Here is a 25,841-nt window from a genome sequence, read left to right on the forward strand (position 1 = left end):
GGCTGTTCACACTGTTTATTTGCGTCTCTGGGAAAGTCAAGAACATTGGGGCCTCATCACACATTGAAAGCAGAGCGGGCAGCAAGGGCACTTCAGCGGAGGCTCACAGCTCGAGGACTCAGGTGGAGTCGAGGAGGAAGGGGGGGTTCCATGGCCACTGCTCAGGGTCACCTCAGAGAGGGCCTCTCATCCCAGCCACCCAGGGGCAGAGCCGAGATGGGGACCCAGGCTGCGGTCCAGGGCGGCCCCTGCACCCACCCTGCTGAGGTGGGGGGCAGCCTGGGCCCTGGGCACCAGGCTGCAGGTCCCTAGGGGAGGGGCCGAGATGGGGCCTGGTCATCCACAGCCCACACGAGAGGGCCTGTGAGCATGTGCACTAATGTGCCTCTGGGGACGAGTGTGGCTGCAACCAAGGAGATGTGTCTGTACATCTAGGTGTCAGCTGCCCCCAGGAGGGGAGCCCCTCACCCCTCACCACTTCCAGTGAGAGGGGGGCAGGCGCACATCAGGCTGGGAAGCAAATGGGGGTCTCCAGCTGCAACCCAGGGGAAGCTCCCTGTCCCAGGCGGTGTGCCCCCCTCCACTGCCCAGAATGAGCCAAGCCCAGCAGAGCTGGCGGTGGGCCTGATCTCTCGGGTACGGGTGGGGAGACCCAGGACCCTGGTCCAAGCAGGCTGGAGAAGGGGCCGGGCCAGACCAGGGGCAGTCCCCCAGGGTCCCTGAATTAGCACCAGGAGGAAGGAGGGCCCAGAGGGGGTGGGAGCTCAGGACATAAAGGGGCTCACGTGGCCCTGCCTTGTTCAGGAGGCAGCTCGAAAACCCCCGGCCCAGCCCGGCCAGAAGACAGCACAGCGGTCACGCCCCTCCTGAGTGGGTGGCATATCCTCAGGGCTCCCCCTTCCCAGGTTGCATCGTCCACTGGCTGCGCCCACATAGAGCATTGGGGGGAGGGGCACATCAGGCTGGGGTGTCCAGCGGGGCCCGTACTCCATTCCAAGACCTCGAGCTTGGGCTCCCCAAAGAGGCACAGCCTCAGCCCAACTGCCCGAGATCTGGACCCAGCGCCTTGGCCAGGGAACGCCCCCCCACTTCCAGAGGCTGAGTGGAGATAGAGCAGGCCCCCAGAACCCCTGGCTCCCGGGACCCCTCTCCGGCAGGGTGTCCCCTCAGGGACCTCATTGGAGGTGGCAGGAAGGCACAGGCAGGAGGCCCAGAGGGAGGTGGGCTGGCCTGGGGCTGCTTTGAGGCTCCAGGTCACACCAGCCAGGACCGCTGTGGGCAAGAGCCGCATCTGTGGAGCTGCCGTGACGTGGGGGGCCCTCGTTTGGGGAGAAGCGGGTGTGTCCGTGTCTCTCCTACCAGGCGTGGGTACACGGCTCAGTGGTTTAGGGTGTGTGGGGGGGTGACGGGAGGGGGGAACCCCTGTCCCTCTCTTTCCGGTGAAAGAAAACTCAGAAGGAACGTGTGAAGACACAGCATGTCCTGGGCCCGTGATTGTGGGTGGAGGGTGGACGGGCGCCAGGAGGGCCGGGCTGTGTGGGTGTCTGGTGTGGAGGGTGGGGCCGGGGTCTGGGGGTCCGGGTGGGTCACATAATGGAGCAGCATTTACAGCGCTGCTTCTTCATGTCGAGGTCCTGGGGGTCGCTGGCAGGGGCCTCGAGCCCCACCTGGTTCTCTTCCCTGGAGCCCTCGGTGGCAGGGGGCTCGGCCGCACTGCCGTTGGGCGGGGCAGGCTCCTTGGGCTCGGCCGCGTCCTCAATGACCACCAGCTCTGCGGTGATGGTGTCCTGCAAGCCCAGCACCTTCTGGGTCTCGGCCTCATCCTCTACATTCTGGTAGCCCATGAAGATCATGGTGACTGGGGGCTCCTGGCCCGGCTGGATGCCGGGAGGGCCTGACGTGGCCTCGCCGGGCTGGGCCTGAACTCCAGTGATCTCCCGCCTGGACGGCGTGGTCCGGACTGCCTCCTCCGACGGCCCCCGGGGCTCTGCTGACCCGGCCGCAGACCCTGCCTCACTCAGCGTGACCTCGTCCGCCTTGTGGATGAGTTCGTCCACCTCAGAGGAGCTCAGCGGGTGAATCCCATTCTCCGCCGTGCCGTCCACGGCGTGGACCACTGGCATGTGGGGGGAGAGAAGGAGAGAGTGAGCAGGTTCCCAGACAGGAGGGGAGGCCTGGCAAGGCTAAGAGCCACCTCTAGGCTAAAGGGGAATCATAAACTAAATTACACCTGTGGAGCCAATTGACAATTGAAGCTCCTATGGGAATCTGTGGGCACAGGCAAATTGGTGCACAGAGGAAAATTTATAGGCACAAAAGCATGTGTTAGAAACCAAGGAAGAATAAATGAATTGGGATTTTATTGTCTCGCAGTTTGAAGCACTTCCATATTCCCCAGTCAACTTGCTCCCAGGTGATTACCTTGCAAAGCAGGTCTGTTTTTTTCCATCGCAAAGACGGAGAAAATGGAGTTCAGAGAAGGGTAGTTAACTAGCCCCATGTCACACGGCCGGCTGCGGCCGGACCCTGCTCTTTCTACCAGTCTAAGCATTCCTTTCATGAGGACTTGCGGGGATTCTGATTTCCTCCTTCCTTGAGCTCATGTGGACGATCCTGAATTAAAGTTTAGTTCATTCACCCATCTTTCTTGTTTTCTAGTAAATGCCCCGAAGTCTATACATTTTCCTCTGAGCTCTGTTTCGGCTGCAGTTCATGGATTACTTTATGTCATTCTGTTTCAAGTGTAAATATCTTATAATTTCCATTTTGACTGATTACCTCTTTAAGCCAAGGTTTATTTAGAAGAGTGTTTTTAAATTTGGGGGAGCGGGGGACTGTGGTCCAGGAAAACAGAGTGTAAGATACAACCTTGTAACAGGACATGGTCACTTTCTGAAAATGCTCCACCCTTGTTTGAAAAGAATGTGTATTCTCCACTGGGCAGAGTTTTATATGTGCAGTCAAGCTTGTTAAGTGTATTTTCCAATCTCTCTGGCTTTTGTCACCCGTGTCCCGCTGATGTGTCATTTTCTAACCTGTGTTACAGTCTCTGAGGACCGGACTTCGGCACCCGGGAGGAGTCCCAGCTGTGGTCTGATGCCAGCCCCAGATCACAGCCCTTCTAGAAACACAGCTGCCCAGCTGCTTAGCATGGAGGGAGGGACACACTGGACACCCCAGGGACTCGCCTCCTCCCAGGCCAAGGTTCAGGGTTGGCCAGTCTCTGGCTTCTGGCCAGAAGGAAAGTGCTTTCCACTCTCAGTTTCCAAATCCCTGGGGAGGGGCGTCCATGCATCAAGGCCTTGCAGTGACTTTGGGCTCGAGGCCCAGAGGGTGGGGTGTGCCCAGGTCACACAGACCCAAGCTAGGTATTTCCCACTGGCCACTGCCCCAAGGTAGGAATCCGAGCCCTTGGTTGCCATGGAAATGGATCACCTTCCCATTGCTAAGCAACCAGAGTCCAGTCTGGCGGGTCCTGAATCCCCAGGGGTTGGGCCAGGCAGGGCTCAGCGGCCAAGGTGAGGACCTTCTGTGAGCACAGACATCTCTGCTCCTTGGCCCTCTGCGGTCTCACCCTTGTCCAGGAAATGGGGCAGCTGGGACATGCCCAGGAACCACACAGCCCGTGAGAGCTGGAGCTGGGATTCTACTTGGGTCGATGCCCCCAAATTACAGCAGAGCTGGGCTGTGACAAGACCCCTTTGATAGCATCCTGGATATCCCAGAGGCCTGAACCTCTAAGAACACAGGGCTTTGGGAATCAAAACCACAGTGAGATACCACTTCACACCCACTAGGATGGCAATAATAATAATAACAATTTAAAAATGGTCAATAATGAGGGTTGTTGAGGATGTGGAGAAATTGGAACCCTAACGCACGGCTGGTGGGAAAGTAAAATGGTGCAGCCACTGTGGAAAACACCCCAGCAGTTCCTCAAATGGTTAAACCTAGAGTCCCCACGTGACCCAGCAGTTCCATGCCTAGGTATCACCCAAGAGAAGCGAAGACATACGCCCCCACGAAAACTTGTATAGCATAAAACCGAAAGGTGGAAACATTCCAAACGTCCATCAACTGATGACTCGATAAACAAAATGGGGTCCATCCATACGCTGGAATATTACTCGGCCATAAAATATAAACATGGATGAACCCTGAAAACATAATGCTCAATAAGAGTGGCCAGACATAAAAGGCCACACAGTGTGTGATTCCATAGATGGCAAATGTCCAGAACAGGCAAATCCATAGATGGAGAGTGGATTCCTGGTTGCCATGGTGGGGATGGGGCAGGGGTGGGGTTTCTATTTGGGGAACAGAAATGTTCTGGAATCAGCTAGCGAGGGTGTACAACATGGTGAATATTCCAAAACCCACTGAGTTGTATACTGAATTGTACGGGCGTCCTGCATCCTCTCTCTCCAAATTCCATATTCTCATGAGGGCAGCATTTACAGACTCACTAATGGACCCTGAGGCTGAGCTGTGCTAATTTTATACTTGACTCAAGGGACCAGCTCTGGGGACCCCATGTCCTGAAGAAAGCAAATGTTTGCCTTGACTTCAAATGTACTTTTAACATCTTCTGAAAATGTTATCTTTACTAAGGTAGGTTTGCTTCTATTCCTGGCATCACAGCAAATGTTGCCCCAAATTTCCCCTCCCCCGTCAGGTCATGCCGAAAATAAACAAAAGTTTAAATGCCAAGATGTTTATGAGATGGCTGTCTAAATTCTGACAGATTTCACAGTTTAAAGGCAAGTTTTCCTTAGTTAAAAAAAAAAAAAGTGAATTTTACGTTCTGTGAATTATACAGAGAGAGAGGCAGGCACTCAGGAGCTTCTGCAGAAGGCTGCCCTCTCCTGCCGTTCCCAGCTTCCTTGTGGGTATTTCCCACAGCCTGCTCCCCTCCCAGCCGCTAGAGGGAACCCTAAAAACCAAACCAGGTCTCAGCACCGTGGCCCCTGCCACCCCTGCCAAGGCTCACCATCCCCCCGACACTCCGCATCAGCCGCATGGGCTCCTCTCGATTCCCCAGCCCAGCAAACTCCATCCCACCTCAGGGCCTTTGCACATGCTGTGTCCTCACCAGGCGCACTGCTCCCCCATACCCACTGTGCCCCTTCTCACCTCCTCTGCCCCCTCCCCGCACTGCTGGACCCTCACTCGGCCCCCTCCGCACCTCTGGGTTTTTTTTTTTTTTTTGTAGCCTTTATTACAACAGTAACTATTTAAATGAGTTATCTGTGAAATCGGGGTTGAAGGGCTGGGCCCTCTGGCCGGGAAGCACCCAGGACAGCAGGCGCCACACAGGATTCGCCTCCCCAGCCCAGCCTGGCGCTGGCCACGCCTCCAGGTGGGTTCTTGGATGGAGGGAGGACTGGGCCTCAGGCTCTGGCGGGGCGGTGGTGGGGCGGGGGAGGGGCGCGTACCTTTGGTCTCGTCCTCGTAGACCTTGATGCCCTGAGGGAGGCGCTCCCGGGGGAGCACGGTGGTGCTGGACAGCACCCGGGTCTCCCCCGTCACCTTGTCCTTCTCCACCGTGATCTCCACCGAGTACATGGCTGGCACGAGAGGCACGGGTCACGCCGCGGCCCACCTGCCCATGTGCCCCCCGCCGGGCTGCAGCCAAGCCAGGAAGGGGAGCCGGCAGTGCACAGCCAAGCAGCAGGTGCCCTCGACGCGCCCCGCCCCCCCCAGCTCAGCGTCCTTCCCTAGCTCCCCAGTCCCGTGGGCGAGGGGTCTGAATTCCTGTGCTGGGGATCCGAGGACACCCCGGCCACCCCGCCCCGTCTGCAAAGCCTTGAACTGTCCCAGTGACTCAGGGGCGTCCCTGGCCCACTCCAGCCAGGACTGGAACGCGGGTGAGCAAGCTCGCGCCCCGCAATGTTCTGGACTGCCGCGTTCTCTGTGCTGCACGTCTAAGTCGACTACTGATATATCGATATTCTCACCTGCTCCACTGTGCAGAGGGGATGATTCCCTCTGGACACGAATGCAGTCACAACCCGTTAAGGCCATCGCTCAACAGCCAGCATCTGACCCCGTTCTGCAGACATCGTCTGCCTGGGGTCCCCAGCCTTCCTCCATGAAGGGCCCCACATCACCACGGCCAAGACCCCTCCCAACCTGCCCCTCCCAGGTCTTCCCATTTCTCACAAGGACACCTCCGTTCTCCCTCCTCCCTCTCTCACCACTCCCACAACCCCTCCTCGGTCCATCTGGAAATTCCTGGGTGCTGCCTTCAGGACTCCCAGAACCCGCCCACTTTTCGTGCCTCCGCAGCCCCTGCGCGGGGGGGGGGAGAGAAGAGCTGCATCCGCCCCCACCATTCCCCAGCCCTCCCCCGTCTCCCCACTGTCCCCCACAGCATGCCCCCACAGTCCTCCTGGACCATCTGCCCCACCATTTCCTCCTTCATTCCTTCCCTTCATCCCCCCACCATCCCTCGCCATCATCCCCTCATCCCCCACACAATAACCCGCCATCCTCCACCATTTACGCCCCACCTTCACGCCCCCCCACCCCTCCCGGACCCCCGCCGTCCCCTCCGCCCTGTCTCCCGCCGCCGCCCACGGCCTGTTCTCCCCGAAGCCGCCAGGGGGCGCCTGTGAGAACCCAGCGGGGCGCGTCCCTGCTCTGCCAGCCGCCCTGAGGGCTCACACGCCACCCCCCACCCCCACCCCCACCCTTGGCCCTGTTTGGCCTGACCCGCCCCGTCCCCTCCTCGCCCTCATCTCCTCCCCCTCCCCGCCTCACTCAGGCTGCTCCAACCAGCACTGGCCTCCGCGCGGTCCTTCCCACCCGCCCGGCGCAGTGCTGTCCCAGAGCCTTTGCACTGGCGGTGCCCCCTCCTGGTGTGACCTCCGCCCCACCTGCATGCCTCGCGCCCTCACTTCGAGTCATTGTTCAAATGTCACCTCCTAAGTTAGGCCTCCCCTGAGCCCTTTCATTCAAATTGTCCCCTCTCCAGCTCCCCGCGCTCTGCTGTATCCTCTCTGTAAGTTAACCATACAGCCTCTCACTCCCATCAGAACCCCTGCTCTCCTGGCTGCGTCTCTCCTGCCTGGCTCACAGCAGGTGCTCAGCAAGCATCGTAGCATGAATAAGTGGGTGAAGGATGCTCTGTAATCCCACATCCCTCTGAAGCCTGACACCCCGCCGTCAGACATACAGTTGGGCAGGTTGTGCACTGCTCAAGGTCACCGGCTGGGGGCCTCTGGCTTTGCGCTCGGGCAGGGCTGCTCTAACTGGCACACCCCCTTCTGTCGGCCACCCCCGGTGTCGTCACGCCCTGGTCTTCACTGCCCCCCTTGGTTCTGTGCCTCCAAACTAACTTCGGGGACAGCAGCAACAAGGTTCTGCCGTTCGTCCTGACTTCTGCTCACTCTTGTTACTGGGTTTGTGCTGGGCCCTGGGCACGAGGTCACTACAATCCCCCCCCCTCAACCCGGTGCCAGCCGTCATGTGATCAAGCAGGGATGTGAACCTGACCTTGTAGAGCGCTGAGCACTAATTCGGACTGCCCTGCTTGGTTACTTCCAGGGACAGGGTGCTCACTCCCTCTGCCAAGGTGGGCCGACGATGATGAAGGAGGGAAGGTTTGCAGTGAGCGTGCGAGCCTGTGCCCGCCTCCCTCCTCCCGGGCCCCAGGAGCGAGCGGCGAGGTTGGGGGATGGAAGCCAGGAGGGGCGTCAGGTTAGAAACGCCATGCGAGGGGGCCCATCTTCTCGGGGAAGCTGAGCTGGCTTGTGGCGGATGTGCCAAAGCAGAGGGGGCGCCCAGCCCCACCCAGGCTCAGAGCTGCGGCCTTGGTCCAGCCACCCACCCATAACCACAGCCCCCACCAGGTACTGCTGAGGGCGCGTCTGCATCCGACCTGGCCCCCTGACCTGGCCCCCCAGGCCCCCCAGGGCTGACACTCAGCCCAGGACAGTGGCTGGACATGGGTCTGAGCCTGGGGCCAACCCACCGGCCTTCATCATGGTGGAGCCTTCAACCGTCCTCAGGGGGGTGTTGGAGATTCGCTTCTCTGCTCGGGGGGCAAAAGGGAGAGAGAGAGACAGATTCAGATGAGGAAACACACAGATTTCCCCCCCTGCAAGACATGTGGACACCCCCCGGATACATGGACTCCCCCCAGGCATGTGGAAATCCCCCAGGCACATGGACACACCCCAGACACGTGGACACCCTCAGGCATGTGGAGACACCCCCGGACACTTAGACCACCCTCCCACACACTCACCCAGATACCTGGATCCTCCCCCTAACACGTGCACGCACCTGGACCCCTCCGCACATGTGTGCATGCCCAGAACCCCCAAACACACATGGAATCGCTCCCCCCAAAGAAAACACACTTCAGCCCCACAGTCCGTTGCCCATCTCTTGGACCCAAATGATTTTCACAAAATCCCTGAGAAGCCTGCATGGATTTTTTTTTTTTTAATTATTAATTCCACAGTGAGACAAGGAGACATTCTCTCCTCATGAATAATTAACTCACGACAAATCAGGCCAAAGACACTTCTGGCTGCCACCTCCAATCCTGGCTGGTGGCGCTCTTTCCATGCCTTTACACACAGAAATAGAGACGCTCGATATATATTTTAAAATATAACATGTTAAAGAAATTTAATATACTTATTAATACAGTTAATAAACTGTTACAGCTAGCTGTATGTATTTAAATGTCATGTGAACATGTGAAGTGTTTGTAGATGTGTACACTATATACCTGTAATAAATCGGGGGGAGGTGCATAAAATGGGTGCCAGAGTTCGAACTTTGGGCTTTTTTCTTTGTTTCCTGGACGGCAGTCTTCTGCATCTGTGTGTGGGGGACCCTTGTCTTTTTATTTTATTTTACATTTTGTTTTATTTATTTATTTTTTAAGGCCGTGCCACGCAGCTTGCAGGATCTTAGTTCCCTGACCAGGGACTGAACCCGGGCTCCATCAGTGAAAGTGCTGAGTCCTAAACACTGGACCGCCAGGGAAGTCCCAGGACCCTTGTCCTTTTAAATAGTGCACTATCTCCAGGACAGCCAGGACCCTGATGTCTCAGCCCCACCAATCCACCTGCCCTGGAGCCCAGAGCAAGTGGGTGTGGAACAGGGGCAGGGCCGGCCAAGGCCAGGCACCCCGCGTGGACAGGATGGACCCACCCCAGGGCTAAGACCTCAGCCAGACACGCCCCGGCAAAGCCAGTTTCCTCACCTGTAACACAGGTGCTGCAGCAGCCCCACCCAGGGATGTTGTGAAAATTCGATGAAATGATATTAAGGGGCACTGGGCCGGCTCAAAGTCGGGGCTCGCTGAGAACAATGACAATGCGAGTCATCGTGCTATTATTTTTACTTTTTAGCAACAATAGCACCTTAAAGTCACCCTCCCCTGCCTGCCATCCCCCATCTGGCCAGCAGAGGGCGCCGGGGCTCGGCCCGCCCCTTCCCGAAGACGTACCTTTGGGCGTGCCCACCGGGGCCTGCAAGAAAGAACGGAGAGGTCAGGGGTGCCGGCGCCCCCTCCCACATGACCAGTGTCCCACCTGCCGAGGCCGGAGCCTGGGGAGGGCCTGGCTGAGAGGTGACCCCATCAGAGGGGCTGTCTCCTCCTGGACCGATCCCCCAGACAGCCAGAAAGGTCCCAGCCTGCTCAGAAGCCTCCCGGGGCTCCCAGAGCTCCCAGAACAAAGTCCAACCCTTCCTGGTGAGCACCAGGGCTTGTGCCAGCGGAGACCTACCCACCGGCCTCTCCTGCCTCCTCCCATCCCTGGCCAGCGTCCCTGGTCTCCTTGCTGTTACATGAGCAGTGTCCCTCCGCTTCGAAGGCCCTTCCCGGATTTCCACTTGGCTGGCTGCTCGCTCAGCCCCCTGACCACCCAACCTAAAGGTGGCTCCCCGACCCCATCGACTGTCCCTCAGGTTACCATGTTACTTACCTAGCCAGGAGGTGGGCATCGTGAGGGCAGAGACCACTCCAGCACGCAGTCTGTGCTCAATCAACCTCACGGAAAGCCCCCTCTCAACTTGAGTCCGAGCCTGGAGAACTCCTACTCAGCCTTCAAAACCCATCTCTGGGAAGCCTGCCCAGCCCTCCCATGAATCAGACACCTCACTGGGGACTCCACAGCACCCCATGCTCCCCCACAATAGGTCCGACCACCTTCCTGTGTTTGCAGTTGCCTGATCATGCCCGTCTGCCCACTCAGCAACAGCTCAGGGAGGCCAGGGCCTGGGTCTACGTCCTCTTGGTCTGCCCCAACCAAGCCTTGGGAAACAGTGAGGGTAGGTCTGTAGGCTCCAGACTGAAGCTATCAGAGCAGCAGCTGGAGAAGGACTGGGGCACACAGCAGGGATGTCTCCCCAGCTGCAGCTCATCTGGGGTGGGGGTAACAAGGGTGGATGGGGGGAGAGGAGGCGTGTCCCACAGCCCCCAGAGTCCTGAAGACAACAAAGGTGGTTGGGAGACTTCTACATTTGCCTTAACACACTGTGGCAACCACGAGCTCGGGGTCCAGAGTTCCAGGGTCTGGTTTCACCTGAACCTGGTTGGATGTCACACCCGGGAATCAATGGCTGAGCCCAGTAAAGACCACTCCTCAGCTGTGCGGCCTTGAGCCAGTCTCTCAACCCCTCTGGGCCTCAGTCTTTTATTTTTTAATTTTATTTTTTTTGGCTGCACCACGTGGCATGCGGGATCTTAGTTCCCTGACCAGGGATCGAACCCGTTCCCCCTGCAGTGGAAGCGCTGCACTGGACCGCCAGGGAATTCCCCGGGCCTCAGTCTTTGTCTTCCATCTAATGGGGACGCTGCTCGCACCTGAAAGGGCTGTTGTGGGGATTAGACAGGTGATGCCTGCTGTGCTCACGAACGTGAGAAAGATGCCAAGCAGGGAAAGACCCTTTACCCGTGAAACGCTGGTTTTCCACTGACTCACTGACCCCCCAGGACGCCCCCACAGGGAGGCAAAGCAAAGCATGCTGGTCACGCAGCTGGGAAGTGGCCAGGCTGGGATTTGGATGCGCCACTGGCCACAGCCCCAGAGGCGGTGAGGGCGTCTGGATCTGGGCCAGCAGGGCGGCGCCCCGGGAACCTCTTACCTGCTGAGAATTCAGCACAGCCTCGGCCCTCTGATCCTCCTGGGCGGGGCGTGGGGCCGGGGCGGGGGCGGGGGTGCGGGCAGGGCTCGGGGCTGCCGGGCTCTCCTTGGCGGCGGCCGGCAGCGCATCCGCGTTCTCCAGCTCCTCAATCTCCTGCTCCAGCCTGGGGAGGGCGCACGAGGTGACCACCCTGCCGGGCACTTACGGTGCCTAGCACCGCCCGGCACATCCCAGAAGGGCTTCCTTAACTTGGATGTTTTCTAACGACCTTGCGAGGTGTTCTCCTTCCCGCGCATGGCAGGGGAAATGGAGTCCTGGAGCAGTGCCAGCAGGCCGCAGAGCGGGGACCCGAACCCAGGGGCCGGCCGGTCCCTGGATCCCTGCACCGCCTGTGCCACTGGTTACTCCTGTTTTTGCTTCCAACAGACTCTCCTTTTTTCCACTCAAATACATTTATTTTTACAGGAATCTTCATCTCTCCAGGGAAACTGGAAAAACCATGTCACTTTCCAAGTATTAGAAGATAATGGTGCACATAAACCCAGTGAAAACAAGACAGGCATATTCAATCCCGCCTGAAGTGTCACCTGCCTGAGGCTTTGGGCTGCAGACGTTAAAGACACTCAGCACCCGGGGACACATTCTCCTTGAAGACTCAGGACAGACTGCGGGTGAGTCTGCAGCCCCCTAACAAAGTGAGCCCAGGTTGGCAGGCTAGACACAGCTGGGGTCAGCCTGGAGGGCTTCCGGGAGGAGGTGTCCAGTGGGGACACTGAGCAGGCAAAATACAGGTGATGGAACCACCCGAGGAGTGGGTTGCCCTGTCAGGAAGAAAGCCAAGGCCCCCGAAAGCCAGCCACACAGTAGGGCTCAAGGGCAGGCCCTCCCCTGGCACAGGGCTGTACCCAGCAGGGTGGGAGGGGCAGGAGACCACCTGGCCCAGCCCCCGGTGGCCGGTGATTCCCATCCACCTTCCATCCCACCCGCAAGAGCCTTTGGCCTGCTCAGTCCCTACCATCTCTCCCGGGCCCATTTCAGCCCCGCCTCCATCTGGGCACACAGGTCACAGGTGGGAAAATTGAGGCCTGGGGAAGGGAATCCCAGCCAATACTCTCCCACTTTCTTCCAGATGAAACACATCCAGACAGGATCCCAAGGTCCCCGCTGCGGGGCCCGCCTCAGCGTCCGCTGGCTGGTGGGCTGGCCCGTGCCTCTAGGGCCTTCCCTGGCCCAGCGGACACTGGAATTTTGGCTGTCACTTCCCTCCGCATGACCCCGCTGCCCCGGGAGCTGAGCCTGGGCCGCCGGCCTGCCTGCCCGGAAACTCCTCTGGGCCTTTTGTCTCAGCCCAGGGCGATGGTCACTTTCCCCGGCCTGCCCCCTCCCCCGGCTTCCTGCAGGCCCAGCTGCAGTGCCTCCGTGGCTCCATCAGCGCCGGGAAGAGCCAGCTGGGCTGGCGCCAGGAAGCCCAGGGGGAGGCCGCATCTCCCACGCTCAGAGATGCACCATCCCCCTGCCTCCTCACGCCTCTCACACCTGCCCGCTGCGGGGTGGAGAGGAGGAGGGGTCACACAGGCAGCACACCCCCCTTCCCCGAGCCTGGGTGGGAGGCTCCTCCCACAGCGCCCCCTCCACCCAGGCACAGGGGCCCGCGGGTGGATCCCACTCCTTGGGCATCTCACCGAGCCCTCCGCGGCTGCCGCGGCCCCACCCACCTGGAGATGGATTCTTCCAGCAGTCGCGCCTTCTGCTCGTCCTCCTGCATCTGCCTCCTCATGTCCTCGTCCCCCTCCGAGGCTGAGGACGGCGTCCCCGCCAGCAGCCAGCGTTCCCGCAGCGCCTTGGACTGGGACAGTGGGGACCAAGGTCAAAGTCAGGGTCGGGGCTGGGGTCAGGTTGAGGTGGGGGTCAGGTTAGGGTCTGAGTCAGGACTGGGATCAGAATAGGGGTCACCTCAGCCTTCCTGCCCCCCTGCTCCGGCCAAGGCCGGGGTCCCTGGACGCTGCCGCCCCCTCCCTGGCCGAGGCTCCGCCCGGACCTTCAGGTGCTGCAGCTGCCGCCGGTCGTCCTCCAGCTGCCGGCGCCTGTTCTCGATCTCCGCCTGCCTCCGCCGCTTCTCCTGCCAGACGGACCACGCGGTCAGGGCGGGCGTGGGGCGCGGAGACCCCACAAACGCCCAGTCTTTGCCCACACGGATCCCGCTTTTTCTGTAAATGGCACCCCACTGGCCCCCCCAGACTGTGCCATCTACCTGCCCCCCTCCTGTCCCCCTCCACCTCCCCGCAGCTTGTCCCCCCACCTTCCCCCCGCCCACACATGCCAGCACAGTCTCTCCCCTGCAGGTGGGCTGCCCAGGGGCTCTGAGAGGGCTCTCGGCCTAAGAGTCCACATTCTGAGGACTAAGGGGATCTCGACATTTTCATTTTGTGGGGAAGTGCCAGCAGGCACTCAAGTTTCCCACTCCACACTGGGGTTCTGCGTCCGGGAGCCCCTGAGACCCCAGGTCCCCCCAGCCTGCCCCCACTGGCCACACCATCCTCGGGACCAGGAAAAACTCACTGCAATGGCCTGGAGCCGCTCCTGCTGGGACGTGGTCTCTACCGCCAGGACCCTGGGGGGACAGAAAAGGTCAAGTGAGGTAGGGGGTCCACCCCAACCCTGCTTTTGGCAGATCCAGTTCCAATCCCCACCCTGTGTCTTCCTGCTGGGTGAGCCGGAGTTTCCCATCCGCGGCATAGGGCCATTACCCACCCCCCTCAGAGGCACCAGCCTCCTCTCCCTGCAGCCTTTTTTTTTTTTTTTTAAAGTCTTTATTGAATTTGTTACAATATTGCTTCTGTTTTACGTTTTGGTTTTTTGGCCAGGAGGTATGTGGGATCTTAGTTCCCCAACCAGGGGTGGAACCCTCACCGCCTGCATCATGTTTGACTTAAAAAAATACATATACACAATGTGAGAGTTGCAAGTTTTTTTTTTCTTCCCGGACGGGGGCGCGAACCTGTATCCCCTGCATCAGCAGGCGGACTCTCAACCACTGAGCCACCAGGGAAGCCCATGAATTAAGTTTTATTTGGGGCAAAATGAGGACTGCAGCCCGGGAGACAGAGCTTCAGATAACTCTGAGAAACGGCTCCGAGGAGGCGAGGGGGGAAGCCAGGACATCTAGGAGTTTTGCAACAAGGGCAGGTAGTCAGGAATGTCAAAAGATTATAGTTAATTACAGAAAACCAGGACTTCCCTGGTGACACAGTGGTTAAGAACCCACCTGCCAATGCAAGGGTCACGGGTTCAAGCCCTGGTCCAGGAAGATCCCACATGCTGCGGAGCAACTCAGCCTGTGCACCACAACTACTGAACCCGCGCGCCTAGAGCCCGTGCTCCGCAACAAGAGAAGCCACCGCAATGAGAAGCCCGCGCACCGCGATGAGGAGTAGCTGCTCCCGCAACTAGAGAAAACCCGCGCGCAGCAACGAAGACCCAACGCAGCCAAAAATAAATTTAAAAAAAACCTACGTGTCATAAAATAACCTTTAAAAAAAATAAAAGATAAAGAAAATCAGATATCTCAAGTTAAGGAATTTAGCGCTTTTCCATGTATGGGAAGATGCAACAGTCTGGGCTCACTGAAACCATTCCTTTGATATGCACCTCAGCTATCTGGGGCCAGTATCCTGACACATCCTGAGTTTCCTCAGGGCTCACCGCAGGGAATGGCTGCAGTCTGATGGCTGCTAGATGGCAGGTATTCTTTTTAGCCCTGAGTTTCCTGAGGGCTCACTGGCTCACGTTAGAGGGTTGCAATCGTTGATGACTGTGACATCCTTTGTTTATTGCTATGACAGGAAATATTCCATTTATAAATATTCCATTCCATTTATAAATATTCCACTTATCAATTGGAAGAGGGAGTCCCAACCACCGGACCACCAGGGAAGTCCCCTCCAAGCAGCCTTATTCCCGCATTAATTCCTCCCAACAAACCCTCCTGCCACCCCTCGGGGCAAGACCAAGGGACCTGAGGAGTGAGGCCCAGTCTAGAGACCTAGGAAGGGCATTGAAGCTGGGCTTCTGAGGATTCATAGGAGTTCCCTGGGAATCAAAGCCTGGAGAAGAGTGTCTCAGGAAGAGCAGTATCACCTTTCTGCTCAGACGGAGAGCCTGACCGAGACCGCCCCCTCCTCAGCCTCAGCATTCTCCAGCCCTGGGAGGGACCCTTGGGGGAGGAAGGACCCTGAAGCCCCACCCCACAACCTTTGGCCAGCAAAGTCCTCGATGCTGTCCTGGGATTTCTGGCGCTTCTCACACTCGCCTCACCTGGAGTCTACCAGGACTCCAAAAGGCCCAGAGACAGCTGTGAGCCTCCCAGAAACACACAGCAAAAAAGAAGCAAAGCTGAAATTCAACCCCAGACTCCCTTCTCATCCCATCCACGTTTTGTTTGATTTTTTTGCTGCGCCACACAGCTCGCGGGACCTTAGCTCCCTGACCATGAATTGAACCTGGACCCTGGCAGTGAAAGTGCTGAGTCCTAACCACCGGACCACCAGGGAATTGCCCCATCCATGTTTTCTGAGAGCCCATCCGGTGCAGTTTTAGCCTTAAACTGGTATGCAGCAGGAGCTGGATAAATGTCAGGTGCCCTTAAAGGGACAGGACCTCATGCTGTTGAGGATCTGGGGCCTTCTGTGGGGGCACGGGGCCAGCAGGAGGCCCAGGACCTGGAGGATGAGTCATCCCTGCCCCTCCTCCCTGCTCTCCTGCATCCCCCCTCCCCACCTGGTGGGGGAAGAGGAGCTTTCAGAACCTGACACTTCCCTTCCCAGCCTCCGGTCTGGAAGCTGCACACAGTAGGTGCAGTGAAATGATTGGACCCCTGAAGCCCAGAACATCCTCTACAACGGGCCTCAGAATAACCTCACGCTTCCAGGGCCGGGGGCTTTGGGACCGTCTGCCTCAAATCCCCGATGACCACAGGGCCACTCTTGGAGGCCCCGTCTCATGGGGGAGGGCCTGGCGGGCACGAAGGGGTTCTGAGCAGTGGGAGCCACAACCCCCCACCTGTCCCCCCATTTGCCCCGAGCCCCTTATCTTCACGGGCACGGCAGGCACTGAAATTACAGACCGTGTTTGGGCCCCACCCACTCCTTGGCCTTGTATCAGGGCCACCCCGAGGCCTCCACAGACCCTGTGGGTCTGGCCTCGGTTTCTCCATCTGCACACCCCAGCTCCGGACGCTCCTGTATGTCTCCCGCCCGCTGTGGCTCGGAAAGGAAACAGGCCCCAAGTCGCAGAGCGCTCGGGGTCTACCCCGACCCAAGCCCCCGCCCCCGCCCCGCCGCCGGGCGGCTGCCAGGTGGACATCCATCCCGGGCTGCAGTGCCCCAGCCGCCCGCCCCACTAGGGTTCGGTGGTTTCCTGGCCTTGCTGAGACCGGTGAAGTCATCAGGCTCCCACGCCCCAGCCAGGTGACCCCACCCAGCTCCTCCCTCCCGAGGAGGCACCTCCTCCCCTCCCAGGGGCCCAGCAGCACCAGCTGCACCCTCTGCCGTTTCCCCCCCCCCCCGTCCTTCCTCAGGGAGGCTGGGTTCAGCTGGGTGGAGTTCAAGAAAGGCTTGATCCAGCTATCTGACTCAGTTGCCCTTCCTGAAGGGCCAGGCCAGCTGGATTTCTGGGTCTGCCCCTTCACCCTGTGTGATGCCGGCAGGGTGCCACCCCCTGAGCTCCCCACACAGGCCTGTTTCCTCAATTCTTGCAGACGCCACACTTCCCACCCCAGCCCAGGCCTCCACCATCACCTGCCACCTCCCTGCCCCCCTGACAGCCCACAGCCAGAGGCAGCTTCTCCAAATGAGAATCCAAACCGGTCGCTCTCCTGCTCTCAAGTCCCCCAGGCTCCCACCACCCTTTGCAAAACACCACAAGGCCCAGCCCGCACCCACTTCCCTGCCCTGGCGCCCTCCACTCTCCCTCCCGCTCACTCTGTTCCAGCCACCAGGACCTGCTGGCTGTGCCTGCCCTGCACCAAGTTCATCCCTACCTCAGGGCCTTTGCACTTGATGTTCCCTCTACCTGCTATACGCTTCCCATAGCTGGAAACCGAGGCCCACAGAGGGCGAGTCACTTGCCCAAAGTCACACAGCTAGGAAGTGAGAGCTGGGATTCAAACTACAACTGCCCAGCTCCAGGCCGCACCACAGGGCTTCCCCTTTCCTAGCCCCAGCGCGGCCTCCAGGGACCCACTCAAGCAGGAGGCAGAGTTGGGGGAGGGGGCATAGCAGCTGAGACCCTAGTGCAAATAGGGCCATGGCGGGCAGAGTTACCAAGCCGGCTAATGCCGGGTCCCCACCCTGACAGGCAGGTGGCCATTCAGGCCAGACACAGGGACACAGGGATGGCTGTGAGGTCAGCTTTCCAGGTTGGAGACAAGGCGGGCAGTGTCCTCGCTAGGGCGGCCAGTCCCTGCCGGACCAAGCGAGGGCAGGGGAAGGTCAGGCGGACACACGAAGGAGAGGCGCCGGACCAGGCAAAGAATTTCTATCCCTCCCCATCCGCCTGGCTGTCTCAGCCCAGACAGCCCGAGGGGCGCAGGCTGTGAGCCCCACTCAGGTGCCCTTCCCCAGGCCTGGGGGCGCCAGAGCCGCCCCGGGCGCGGCCGCCGCCTCTGGTGATGGATGGCTGGGCCCACGGGAGGCGGTCGCCCTGGCAACCGCGCCATCCCCATGGCAACGCCGAGGCCTGCAGGCGCGCGGGGGTGGGGCCGGCGCCAAGCATCTCCAGTCCCCAGCCCTGCGCTGGGGGCCTGAGGGGCTTCCGGCCTCGGGCGTCAGGGGCTGCCTAAACAGGGTGGGACTTGGATGGATAACAGGGTCTACCCAACCCCTGCTGCAGCGGGGAGGGCTCCCCGTTCTGGTTTTAGGTGCATCTGCCCAGGGAGGGGCTTCTACCCGGGAAGGGTCTGAACCCGCCCTCGGTGTGAGGCAGCCAAGGTCAAGCGAAGATAATGTTCAGCATCATAAATCCGAAAAATAAAACAAAATAGGACGATGGAACCCTAATAAAACAGCAATACAATAGGAACACCTTCCCCAGCGCTAACCATCTTCCGCGGGTGGGTCTCAGCCCCACTTTACAGAAGGGAAAACTGAGTCTGGGGAGGAGCGGGGTCTGTACACATTTGCTAAGCGTCCAATCTCCTGAAGATCCTGTGAGGCACGTGGGATAATTATGGCTGTTTTATCAATGAATGGACTAAAGCATCTAAATGGTGAAGTGGGGACCTGGACCCAGGCAGGGTCGGGCACACGGAGCGCAGGGTCTCCCTGAGGTCTGGCGCGAGTAGGGGTGGTCAGTGGAATGGTTGAGATGCTCACTTGGGCTCAGTGAGGGAAGCAGAGGCCAGATTACAAAAGATTTTACAAGCTGGGCGCAGAAGCTGAATTTTGGCTAAAACGCATGGGGAGGGTTTAGCGTAGCATGGCGGCTGCCTCCGCTGGCTGTGTGACCCGGGGCAAGCCACGAGCGTCTCTGAGCCTGCACTGGCTCCTCTGGGCAATGGGCCACAGCTCGCAGCTGCTGGTGGAGGGACATGCCCTCCGTCAGGACGCCCACCATCAGCACGCGCAGGTGTCTGGTCCTTGCGCGATTATTTTTATGGCGCATGGAGAAAATTCTGGGCTCGAGCAGCCTTGTGGGCGGCTCAGGACTCGGCGAGGGCGTCGGCTGGGAGCGCGTGAGATAATCCTGCTCCAGGAGATGAGCTAATGAGACCCAAACCCAGCGAGCCAGGCAGAGGCCTCAGCGTTTCGGGCGTTTATTTTTTAAAGGCCCAGAGAGGTTACACAACTGGCTCAAGGTCACCCAGCGGGCAGGAGGGACGGGGGTGGGGGGTGGGGGTGGGGGTGGGGGGGCGGGAGGTGGGAGGCCGGTGTGTGTGTGGGTGACACTTGTCTTTCCAGAGTCCACTCCTGGGCAGCTCCAGCAGGAATGAGGGGGTCCCAGCCCAGACAGGCGAGGAGCCCAGCGCTGGAACATTCCTGTGCTGATTGAAAGGAAACAGCTGACAACGACCTTGGCCACAGGTGGGGGGGTGGGGGAGAGGCAGAGTCACGCGGTGCCGGGGGTGGGGGGTGAGAGGGAGCCCAGCGGCCCCTTCCCCCATTGGGTGGGGGATGGAGTGGGGGGAGGCTGGTTCCCAGCCCCAGACTGGGTTCCTCCTAAGCGCCAGCACCTTCCTCGCTCCAGACCCTCCCGCAGTCCTGTCACCCTGAGTGAACCTCAGCCTCTCAGCACGCAGTTCAAGCCCCTGTGTTTGTCCCTCACCCTTCCCCAGTTCCCTGCCTTCCCCTTTCTCTCCTCCACCTCCAATCTCAGCTCAAACACAGCTGCCTCTTTCAGGAAGCCTTCCTAGGTCTCTCCCCTCATCAGGAAGGAATTCCCCTTCTCGAAGCCCCTCGGCACTCAGCACAAGTGGGCCCCCGGGAACACTGCTGTCATTGGTGAGGTGAACAGCCCATGAGGCATGGGCTTTCTAGAAGCTTCAAGGCAGAGAGACATCTCCACCCCCATGGTGGGGACCAAGGTTGGAGCAGCTCCCAGACTCAGGGGAGCAAATCTGTTGCCTATTAACCTGGGATGGGGAGGGGTGAGCTGGACCCTGCCCTGGGCCCTCACAACAGGATGGGGCAGCAGGGAATGAATGCGGGCCCTTCTCCGGCTTCAGACCAGCCCCAAAGTCCCAAGGTCCCTCCCACCCCTCACTCGGCTGCTCCCACCACCTCAAACATTCCAGGCACGGTCCCACCTCAGGGCCTTTGCACTGACCGCGTCCCCGGGCCTGGGGCACTTCTCTGCCAGGTCTCCAAGGGGCTCACTGACTCCCTCGGGGCTGTCTTCAGATGTCACCTCCTCACTCAGGCCTCCTCTGACCCTAATTAACCCCAGCACCTCCCAACACCGCCCCCTGGCCCTCACCATCAGGAAACACCTAATCATTTAACTTATTTTGTTGATTTCTCCACAATGACAGTGACTGTCTCTTTTTGTCCCTGCCGTGTCCCCAGCAGTTGGTACACAGCAAGTACTCAATAAATGTCCACTGGGCCAGCACATCAATTAGGGCCCTTCCATTTCCAGTGGAGGAACCCCCCTAAGGGTTCCCCACCCTTGTCACATTCCTGCCACCCCCAGGGACCATCTGTACTGTGATCACTTCCTTTTTTTTAAAGAAACTCACTGTCACATCTTACATTTATCTAAAACAGGACCTGGGCGCCTCACATCCAAGAAAGGACAGAGGACAAGCCCCAACCACCTCGGACGTGACTTACAAATTAATATATAAAGCGACCCAAATGCCCATCAACGGACGATGGATAAACACAATGTGGTCCCTCCACACACGGGAGCACCACTCAGCCCTAGAAAACGGGTGAAGCCCTGACACTCGCTACAACGTGATGGACCCTGAGAACACGATGCTCAGTGAGAGAAGCCAGACACAGAGGGACACACAGTGTGTGATTCCATTGATGGGAAACGTCCAGAACAGGCAGATACACAGACACAGAGTGGATTCGTGGTTGTCAGGGGCTGGGGAGGGGGTGGGGAGTGACTGCTGACGGGGACGGGGTTTTCTGGGGGTGATGGAACGTTCTGGAATTAGCAGTGATGGCTGTACAACTCTGAATGTGCTGAAAAACACTGAATTGTACACTTTAAATAGGTGAATTGTGTGGTGTGTGAATGATATCTCAAAAAAGCTGGTAAGAATAAAGATATACATATATACAGCAGAAATGCTGGCCCTCTCACCAAGGGCCTTGCTGGGGCCAGAGCTGGGGTCCTGCCCACCCCACGGGGCATGGTAAGGCCCTGCCAGCCATGCCCTGAGGCTCTCCAGGGTCAGAAGGATCCGAACACAAACTGACCTGGTCATCACCTGCCCGCTCCCTGACAAGTGTTACTAGAAGCCTCCCGCCAAGCCAGCTGCCCTCCCCCCACCGCCCAGGCTGGGCTCCCAGGCCTGCCCTCACTCTGGTCCTTGTGTGTCTTGCCCACCACGGGGCTTGGCTTGGGCTTCGCCTCCCAGTACCTGTCCCAGTCCAGACTGTTCCAGTGATGGGCTCTGACTTGCCCTGAGTTTCTGCTTGAAACCTGTCTGGCAGGAGACAGATGCCACAGCCCAGTTCTCCACTCCTCAGGCACCATGACCTCCACTCAGCCATCTCGCGCCGCATGGAGACCCCTCTGAAGCATGGCCAGGGTGCACTCTAGCCTCCCAGCACATACAGGGGCTGGGCCATCTTGCCCTGACCAGGACACCGTCCCTGTGGGCAGCTCTGACCACCACAAAGTTCTGAAGTCAGCCTACGCCGACCCAGACATCAGGTCCTGCCGCCCCTCCCCCGGCTCTCGCTTTTCTCCCCAAGCTGCTCACACTGTCCCTGTCCAGGCTGAGGTCTGACTTGCTTCTCCCTGCTCTGGACCCTCTGCTGCCAGAACCTCTTTCTGGTGTCTGGGTAAGAACCTCACTCCTCCCCTGCTCAGATACCATCCATGGCTCCCTGGGGCTCCCCAGCTGGGCACTGTAGGCCCAGAAGGACCTGGCCCCAAGAGCACAAACCAAAGAACACTGCCTTCTCCCAACACATTTCCCACCTCTGGTCCTTTGCACAGACCAGTCTCTCCACCAGGAACACCCTTCTGCCTGCCTGGGTAAGCCCTTAAATATATTTCTCAGAAAAGGTCCATGACAGAATGGACAGGAAACCTTCCCCACACCTCAGAGAAGACCCTCCATGGGCTCCTCCAGACCCAGACCCCTCTGATCCTGCACAGGGCTAGGGTGATCAGCAGGGTCTGTTTCTTTTCTTTCTTTCTTTCTTTTTTTTTTGCAGTACGCGGGCCTCTCACCGCTGCGGCCTCTCTCGTTGCAGAGCACAGGCTCCGGACGCGCAGGCTCAGCGGCCATGGCTCACGGGCCCAGCCGCTCCGCAGCATGTGGGATCTTCCCGGACCGGGGCACGAACCTGTGTCCCCTGCATCGGCAGGCGGACCCTCAACCACTGCGCCACCAGGGAAGCCCAGGGAGTGTTTCTTCTATGAACAGAGGAAGAAATTCCCTTGTGGGACAGTGGTTAGGACTCGGCCCTTTCACTGCTGGGCCCCAGGTTTGATCCCTGGTCGAGGAACTAAGATCCTGCAAGCTGTACGTTGTGGCCAAAACCAACCAAACAAACAAACAAAAACCCAAAACAGATGACAGGCTTCCTGGGTAGAGATAGGATGGAGGGAGTAGGGTCCCAGACTTGGAAAAAGGTGACGTGATACTCTTTAAGAAAATCAACCCATTTTCCTGCATCAAAACCCGAAGCCCTTGAAGATGGGCCCTCCCCATGGGGCTGGGACAGAGCTGTGAGTGGTCCTTACAGGGCTCAATCCCTAAAGCACCCACCCTCCCCTAGCTGCACCCCACCCAGGAGGGGCCTGGGTGGGCTCGTGTCTCCATTCACCAGATGAGAAAAGTGAGGCCCAGAGAAGGGGGGTGGTATGACCGAGGCCCATGGGGGGTGAGAAACCCCCTCTCCATGCCCCACTCCAAAGTCAGCAGTCACAGAAGGGGTCCCTGGGGTGGATGCAAGGGCAGATGGCCCCAGGAGCCCAGACCACAACAAAGGCCACCTTCTGTGTAGCCCAGCCAGCCAACCAGGCTGAAAAGCCGATGTCAGGATACCTAGGAGCCCCACAGCCCACAGCCCCTGGATACAGGAATGTGCAAAGACCCCCTCCCCAGCCTTCCCAGGCACCTAAGAGGATGGCCCAGTAGCAAATGCCAACATCACCCCTTTCTGGCTGTGTGGCCTCAGGCATGTCGTGTCACCTCTCTGTGCCTCAGTTTCCCCACCTCACAGGGCTGCTATAAGGACCAAGTACGTCCACGTGGACAAAGCACTCAGAACAGGGCCTGGTATACAGCAAGTGCTCAATGACTGTTAAGTAAATAAATCACACCTGCACTTCTCAGACCACCTTCCCGCATTCCTGCCACCACCTCTAGTAACAGCTGCTTGTCCCTTCCCTTCAAATCCACTCACTGTTTAAATCCAACCCCTTTGTTTTCAAAGGAAACAAAGTTACATCCTTACCCAGACTGAGAAAACCAGAAGCCACTGCCACACACATCAGAGTAAAAACATAAAAAAAAAAAAAAAAAATAGATACACGATGAAAATAAAAACTTGTCATTAAGCTCAATTATCACTGGATACTGCTGCCTTTTAACTGGTTCTGCTTCTCATTAAAGGGAGATTCGCAAGTGTGAAAGCAGCGTTAAGAGCCCACTTAGCACCCAATGGAGACGTTCTCCTTGAAACTGTCCAGGCCTCAGGGCGGTCAGGGCTCTGGGAAGGTCCCAACCCAACTCTGCTCTCCTGCTCCGTCCCGGGGTCTGAGCCTTCCCCTCACCCAGGAGAGGGGTTTGGACATCTGAGGTGGCTGCTCCCAGCTAAAATATCTTTATTTTACCAGCCGGGGCCTGAGGGTCCCAGAGGAGAAAAGCACCTCACCCTCACCTGGGCCACACAGCAAATCCTCCCCATAGCACGATGCATCCAGCTCCGGATCCCCCACCCAGGCCCCACCCTTGTCCCACCTTCAGAGCACCACCCAGCGCCCACAAGGCCTGCCTCCTAAGAATCCTTTCATTCTTAAGTTAATGAAAATTCGTTTAATCCTTAAATTAACGAAAAATTGTCAGAAGTCGTAAACGTCTCTTTAAAAGAAACTTTCCAGCACCACCATAAGCTGCCACCATCTCCCGTGATGGCAAAATCCATGGAAACGGAAGGAGGTGGACGATTACGTCCTAGCGGCTGCTGCCTCCGTGCCTGGAGCCTGCTCTGCCCTCGTGGAGAAGGACGGAGAGCCTGGGCAGGTGTTCACGTAGGGCGGCACCAGATGGAGCCTCTCCCCACCCATCGTCACCCCACTGGGGACAGGAGATCTCGCACGGCTATTTAAGCGGTTAACGCCAAGTCCTGTCCCACGCCTGCACCCAGAAAAGCCAGTGACCCACACCACCATATCTGACCCATGACCAAGAAGGCCTGGGGGCAGGGCAGCAAGCACCCGGGGGCCCTCCGTGTGCTGTGTGACCATGGGCCAGCGGCTGCCCCTCTCTGGGCCTCCATAACCTCATCGAGAATGAAAGGGGGGCTGGAAAGGAAACAATGGGGTCCATCCGGAATATCTCACTCCTCTGCTCTGAGTGGGCGTTTCCTCCCTCTTCACCCCTCCTCCCCCAGGCAGCCCCCTCCCCGGGGCCACACCCTGCCTAGGGCCTGCTGTGGGCAGGCCCACAGGCTCCCCTTGGGCCCCAAGAGCAGATAAACAAGTGAGGGGAACGCAGCAGACTGGTCTGGGCCCCGGCTCCCCTGAGCCCCTGGCTGGGCTCCCGGGGCCGGGCTGGGCCTTTGTCTGGGTTTTCAAAAGCAGAGGACATAGGGTGTCGCCTTCCTGGGAGGGGGGCAGGCAGGAGGCAGCGGCTCCCACCTAGCTGAGGGTGTGGCGGGTCACGGGTGAATCCCTGGAGGAAAGTTGCAGGCTCAGAAAACACACCCAGTGGGAAGGGCAGAGGAGCCGGGCCGGGTGGGCAGGCTGGACCTCCATGTCCGGCCCCAGGCAGGGTGGGGACCCGGCCCACAGTGGGGCAGCTGCTGGCCCTGGGACAGGGTAGGTGGGCTGCGGGACACCAGACACCCCCTTCCCAGCCCCCTGCCCACGTAAACGCACCCCACAACCTCCCTGCATCCACCTGTGGGAGTGGGGGTGTGGGGGGATGCCCTGACGCCAGGAAGAGAGGACCTGCGTGGGAAGCGACCAGGCACACTCACTGGGCACCTCCTGGTGCAGGACCGGCTGCCCGGCAGCTCCTCACCCAAGCCCCCAGACCCAGGCTGCCCACCGATTTCGCACGGGGGCAGGCTCTTGGCTACATCATTTGGGGCCCCACCTCGGGGGACACTTTCCCCAGGAAGACATGAGACCCAAGCTCCCCTGCTGGAAAGCACCTGGTCCTCTGGTCTCACACACATCCCAGACCCGGAAGCCTGGAGAAAAGCCCCCTACAAAGCCGGGACTTCGGGCGGGTGGACCCCCGCCTTAGCAGGGGCTCCGGACAGCACTTGAGGCCCTTGGGGAGGGCAGCCAGGCGAGGGAGGACCGGCCGGTGCGCATCCAGGGTGCAGGGCACGGCGAGATCAGGCTGGGGGTGGGGGAGTGAGCTCACGGCCGGCCGGGGCAGTGGGGAGGGTCGCCCCATCGCCCCAAGTGGACGAGGGCCTGCCCCGGGGGCGCGGGCCGAGCGCGGGCGGAGACACAGCGCATCCCCTCCCCACCCGCGCGCGCGTCCCGGGCCGCCCCCAGCCGCTGCCGCCCGAGTCCCCGGGAACCCGTGGGCCGCCGGGGCCGAATCGTGGGGAGGCCTGGGTCGGTCACGACCCAGCCCGAGTCCCTCCCGGGCTGAGCGGGGATCCCGGAAGCCCCGTGCCACCTCCCTGCCCGCGCGGTGGCGGCGGGAGTGGGGGCCTCAGCCTCCCCGGCGCCCCCGGCCCGAGCGCGTTACTCACTCCATCTCCCCGCCGAGGTCCGTGGGTCCGCGAGGCCGGGCGGCGGGGGCGCGCGGGGAGTGCCGGCGGGCCGGCGGGCTAAGGCCTGGCGGCCTGGGCAGAACGGCG

The 25,841-nt window shown here is 59.4% G+C and overlaps 1 protein-coding gene and 1 long non-coding RNA gene across 4 annotated transcripts; one reads left to right on the forward strand and one right to left on the reverse strand.

Moving 5' to 3' along the window:
• On the reverse strand, positions 1 to 25,841 carry PALM (paralemmin). 3 transcript variants are annotated; one of them, XM_022565677.3, is made up of 9 exons: positions 25,734 to 25,841; positions 13,669 to 13,720; positions 13,148 to 13,228; positions 12,825 to 12,955; positions 11,110 to 11,272; positions 9,470 to 9,491; positions 7,976 to 8,035; positions 5,436 to 5,567; positions 1 to 2,116 (listed from the first exon to the last, which is right to left on the reverse strand). In XM_022565677.3, the coding sequence occupies exons 1-9, from the start codon at positions 25,736 to 25,738 to the stop codon at positions 1,587 to 1,589; spliced, it is 1,176 nt and encodes a 391-aa protein (XP_022421385.1). In that variant the 5' UTR covers positions 25,739 to 25,841; the 3' UTR covers positions 1 to 1,586. The 3 variants fall into 3 exon arrangements, with proteins under 3 accessions (XP_022421385.1, XP_089761963.1, XP_022421386.1); XM_089905837.1 differs by lacking the exon at positions 25,734 to 25,841 and adding an exon at positions 14,812 to 14,859; XM_022565678.3 differs by lacking the exon at positions 5,436 to 5,567.
• Positions 11,191 to 12,830, forward strand: LOC149744098 (uncharacterized). The gene is made up of 3 exons (XR_016391545.1): positions 11,191 to 11,290; positions 11,575 to 11,780; positions 12,239 to 12,830. It is a non-coding gene; the product is annotated as an uncharacterized LOC149744098 (long non-coding RNA).

The sequence above is a fragment of the Delphinapterus leucas genome, unplaced genomic scaffold, assembly GCF_059928025.1.
Source record: "Delphinapterus leucas isolate spDelLeu-1000000601 "Yukka" unplaced genomic scaffold, BTC_Dleu_Yukka2 spDelLeu_asBTCV2_sq25, whole genome shotgun sequence".
NCBI classification, from domain to species: Eukaryota; Metazoa; Chordata; class Mammalia; order Artiodactyla; family Monodontidae; genus Delphinapterus; species Delphinapterus leucas.